General features: G+C 51.6%; 1 protein-coding gene across 1 annotated transcript; it reads left to right on the top strand.

The window, feature by feature from the left end:
- Window positions 1–3,398: 3,398 nt before the first annotated feature.
- On the top strand, window positions 3,399–5,499 carry An04g06960 (uncharacterized protein; the record flags this gene model as incomplete). The annotated part of the gene is made up of 2 exons (XM_059747621.1): window positions 3,399–3,402; window positions 3,482–5,499. 2 exons carry the CDS (start codon window positions 3,399–3,401, stop codon window positions 5,497–5,499), a joined length of 2,022 nt encoding a protein of 673 aa, XP_059603635.1.

Genomic DNA, 5,499 nt, shown 5'->3' with positions numbered 1-5,499 from the left:
AAGCTGGGTACAGTGTATAGTGACGCGGTTTGTTTTTAATACAATACAGTCTACTAACTGTTATCTGCACATACGTCCAACGTGAGAACCTTATATCGAAGCGTATCGAGTGTTGAATCTCCAGTTATGTAAAGGGACCCTAGTACAAAACGCATTCGTTACAAACGCGAGAAAACTGTCTTAGATATATAGTAAAGTACATTCCTCCCCACCATACTCCCACATAAACAGATAGTCACACTACACTAAAACCGACTATTACTAGATATCAAGACAGACCAAAAAGCGGCCCAGGTCAGGGTAAACCCCGGAAATTGGGTATCCATTTCACCCGCGGAAATGCTACCTGCATGACCAATGCATATCCATAACCTCCGCGCAAAAGAAGACACACATGCATCTCCCGGGAATGCTTTGTCCACGGAACAACATGTCAATACATCATCAGACAGGGGTATATTTTCCCTCAGCCTTGAAACGCGGCTGGTCAATCTCTGTCGGGCACTCCGGGGCGGAATGAATACCTGATCGGTCATCCCTGCCGTGTGGGAGAGTGTGTTTTGTGTGTGACCGTGCGCGGCGTCATAATCTCTTTAGAAATTGAAACGGCATAGACGCTTATGGAAGATTTGGGAGTGCGTATTTACACCTGATAACTAAGGCAAAAGGTGGCAGTAGAACATACAAAGGATGAATATCTGCTTATGAGGGCATAACCACCTACACAGACATCGAGAACAACAAAAAAGTACGGAGACACACGTACTTTTTTCACCACGCCAACCCATAACAGTAGAGCCGTCGCATCAAAGGAACCCACCCACACACCCGATTTAGTCACTAGTCAATAATAGCCAACTAGTTAGTAGATAGTTAGCCTAGTTCCACCTTCCATCCAGCCCCAGAGCCTTGGGTTCTAGCACGATCAGATAAGCCCCCGCTGGGTGTGTGTGTGCCGGATCGAGCTCGGTACCCGGGGATCCTGATTGCGTAACGCGAACCCAGGCCCAAACCAAGCGTGTCTGTCTGTCTGAGAACTCGGCTGAACCTGTCCGACCACTTTGCACCAGAGGGAGAGCGCGATATTCCAACTTCATCTGCTACATCGGGCTCTCCGGCGATAGCACGTTTTGTGTGTGACCCCTTACAGGAGAAAACATGAGCCAGAGGCAATCAATGAATGCACAGGGTCACTCAAACCCCGTAATTCCGGAATCCGCTGCATCATAATCAGATCATACAACCATTCACCCTAGCCTCCTCCTTCTCCCCTGATCTTCATTATTCCCCAGCCCGCTATGGAGAACGACGGGTCATATCAAGTTCCAGAACGTTTTGGTGTCGTGCTAGTTGTGTTCTGGAAAGTGAGGAGCTATTGGCGCTACTGATGATGGTGTTATTATTGGAAATTATGAGGAGCTTTCCTGGCAACAATGTACTCCCCGTATTGGGGCGGGAAGGAGTTCCCCTTCCCTTTGTGTCATTACTCAAGGGGGTAAATTTCATATCTGATTGATTGATTTGATTGATATGGTGAACGCGTCGGCCGATGTCGGAATGTGCCCCACTCGGGGCCCGGGTGACCTGTCACATGCGGTTACACGGTGCCGGTGAACGGAAGGTTTTCTTGTCACGATGTGTACGGTGTAAAATGGTAGAGTGTTAGCAGTAGATGAGCTGAGCTGCGTGTATGTCGAGGGAAACCAAGAAATAAAAGCATTATGTTGTTTTTCAGGATGAGTTGGGGTTACAATAATGGTGAATGGGAAATGGGAGAAAAGTAGAGTTATCAGCCATAGGTGGGATGACACACGGATGACCGGACACAGAACGCGACAAAGTTATCTGATCCGTATCCAGACTGGCCACCGGTCACGTGAACGGTCAGCGGTTTGTGCACCCGGAATGGTCCTGGTTCCCTCTTTCGAGAAATACAGGGAAAAGCTATGGGAACGGTGTCGGAACGAGATCCCGATGTGCATTTTCATGATTGCCCAAAAATATCGCATAGCTTGGATAGCATTGAGAAAAGTAACCAGACAAGTTTGCTTAACCGAGGACCGATCCTGGCCTTGAAGGGGGGTGAGACCGGATCAGATTAGATCGGTAACGTAACTCGGCTGTTGCGATGTTACGTACCGGTACGAGAGGAATTGAGAGACTGCCGCTGTCAGGCCACTTGCAAATGGCCGGATGAACGATCTAAATGCGGTCGCGGCAAGTGATCACAGGCAGTTATGGAGGTGGGTGAAACAATGGCTGATTAGCTAGGGAGGTGGTTAGTATCTCACGCAAGCCTGATATCATATCCAACCCGGGATAAGGATTCCATCCACCTAGGCTGGCAGGGCAGTCCATTCATTTGCCTCCAATTACTACCAGGTCGAGTAAATTGTCCCGCTAGCTGCAGATCGGGCTGCCAACTCGACTGTTTCCCCGCGGGGTTCAGAACCCTGGGATGGTCTGATTGGTGAGATAACTTTGTAGTCACACAGTACATGGAAGACCTTATCAGAAGAAGGCAAAAAAAGGATGTGTCAAGAATTCCAGGTTCAACCCATTCTTGAGTTAGAAAAGCAAATTGCCTGCGTGGGATAAACGCTTCCGTCGGTCATGGACAAGACGGGTAAAGTAAGTTACAAACAGACGGTAATGACGGGAGGTTCACCGACGGGGGGCGAGTGGCAAGTCCGACCGTGGATTTCGTGCCATTTATTCATCATTGAATAATGATTGTGTGCGACAAAACAAGTCAGTCTCTTCAAGGCTCTTTTTTTCTTCTTCTTTCCAGCCCGGCCACTTATCTGATTCTTTTTTCGCACGTGCTTAACTCCAGTTCATTCCCCCCAGCTATCTTGACTGGAGTTTCAGCTAAATTCCAGCACACCTGCCCTCATCTAATCTGACTTATCTCTTGCTCTCACGCTCACGGTCGGACTACCGGAATCCTCCGTACGCCAAAAGGACGCCAACAGGCGAAAGGATCCCGACTAAGCTGCGACTAATCGCCCACCATCTGATGTGCATCGTCGTCTAGTCTATCGGAACCGTTATCCCGGTGCCGTCTGCCCCAGGCGAACTGCGTCCCGTCTAATTCGATTCCACCCCCATTTTTCGACCATTCATCAACCTCGCCCACTGCTGACCTGTTCTCTCCGATTGCTGCTGGTCTGATTCGGGTCTCCATCACGGTTGCGGTGTCCACAGCTGACCCGATCCACTGGCCTTCGTTTCCAATCCCCTTTTCTGTGGCTCCTCTTTTCTACATTTGACCAGCCATTATCTTGCGATTGCTTGGTCGTCGACTTTTGTCTGCTTTCCTCCCTTCATCTTCGCCAATTCCTCTAGGTTGGCGATCTATCACCAATTGTCGTATCTTGTGCTGTCATAGAACCGCAATGGGTATGGTTAACAGTCTCTCCTTCGCGCTTGCTGCTCAATTGATGTCCATGACAATTGCTGATCATATCTCTCCGAGCAGTTCACGCCGTTCTTCCTCCACCGCCGCCGTCGAGGCCTGTGACGTCGCGGACGTCTCTTGTTCCTCATGTGGAGCATGCGATTGTTCCCCGGTCGTCTACCTCCCACCCTGACAATCCGGTTCCAGAGGAGCCTCGTGGCGTTCGCTCGCTCTCGATAACTGATGTGAACTTCAGTGTCTCCACGCCGTCTTCGCCGGAGACAGACACTACCAGCTCAGAGACAGCGTCGGGGGTCCAGACTCCTGCCACTGAAATTCAATCCGAAGCTGAAGAATCCACTCGCGATGGCCCCGAAAAGCAACGACGAGCATCTACCGTGCTCATCTCCCAGAACTCTGATGACATGAGACGTATCTTGGAAAATGTGGGATCTAGCGGTACACAGAAGCTTCAGCCGCTTTGCTGTGGTGGTGGATGCTGCCGCAGCAAGCCCTTGGTGAACTTCACACCTCCACTGGCCGGAGTGAAAGCAATCACTCCCCCAGACAACAAGGCCTATCAATGTTTGAAGCTCAATGTCGATTACCTCACTTTGGACAGCGAGCTGAGCAACGTCGCTCCTTTGCCCGAGAAGACGGTCTCCTTCTCGTCCGTCCCAGGCTACGCAGTAGATGTGGAGCTGGGACCCGCAGACCATCCTCCTTCTTTCGTCCAGCCTCACCCACCATACAATGTCTACCGGGCGCCCTTGTACCATGCGCGCGAGCTGACAGGGTCAGGTGCGGAGAAGCGGACGTATCACTTTGACATTGACGTCACCGACTACCCTGCAGAGAGTGGAAATGTCGACTTCATAGTCGGTGGTGCCATTGGGGTGTGTCCTAAGAACAAGGAAGAGGAGGTCGATGACATCTTTAACCAGCTTGGTGTTCCTAAGTTTATCCGTGATAAGAAAATCGTCGTACGCACTGAGAAGGGCCGCTGGCCCACCATCTGGGGTGATGACCAGCCCCGTGAGCTGATCACGACCCGAAGAGAATTGTTGAGCTGGTGCTCTGATATCCAGAGTTATGCCCCTAACAAGGCTCTGTTCCGCTTACTCGGCGAGTATGCCAGCGATCCTAGCGAAAAGAAGATTCTCCTGTTCCTTTCCTCCGCCCAAGGCCAAGGTGCTTTCTGTGACCTGCGCACCAGCTCCCACGTCACCGTCTCCCAGCTGCTTCACGCATTCCCTTCCTCTCACCCTCCCTTGGATCACCTTCTCTCCGTCCTGAACACCCTCATGCCCCGCTTCTACTCACTATCCCAAGATCCCCTTCTGTCATGCAAGCAGAAGGGCTCCGTGACTCGTCGTGTGATCGAAGTTGCGGTAACCGTGGCCGAGTCTGATGATTGGAAGGGAGGCCTCCGCACTGGTGTGGGATCTGGATATCTCGAGCGCGTTGCACGACGACTGATTGACGCTGAAAAGAAGGGCATCGACCCGCAGACTCTTGACCTCCACGTACCTATGTTCCGAGGCCTGATGGCCAACCCTCTAGCCAAGCGCTTCGCATCCGATGGCCCTATGCTGCTTATCGGCGCGGGAGTTGGCATTGCTCCGTTCCGCGGTTTCGTGCAGCGACGCCTGCAGTCTGCCAACTGTGCGAACAAGGTCTGGGTGCTGCAGGGTGTTCGCGACTCTTTGCTGGACGAGCTCTACCGCGGCGAGTGGGGTGTCGAAGAAGAAAAGGTGCGAACAGTCGTCCAGAGCCGTCGCGGCGAGAGCAAGTACGTGCAAGAGGAGGTCCGGAACCAAGCTGATCTTGTCTGGTACGTGATCAACGCTTTGGACGGGCGTGTCTTTGTCTGCGGTAGCGGAAAGGGCATGGGAGAGGGCGTTGAAGCCGCCTTGATCGACGTAGCCATGGCCAAGGGTAACCTCAACATGGAAGAAGCGACATTGTTCTGGGAGAACAAGAAGGAAGCTGGACAGTACATTGCAGTAAGTGTGATCTGCCACTCCATTGTTGACTATGAAACTAACCCTTGGATTAGGAAACATGGTAAATTCTCTCGAGAGGTATACCAAAGCTAG

This window comes from Aspergillus niger (assembly GCF_000002855.4).
Source record: "Aspergillus niger supercontig An04".
In the NCBI taxonomy this organism is placed as follows: Eukaryota; Fungi; Ascomycota; class Eurotiomycetes; order Eurotiales; family Aspergillaceae; genus Aspergillus; species Aspergillus niger.
Note: the sequence above shows the minus strand (reverse complement) of the source record. Positions and strands in the feature narration are given on the sequence as shown.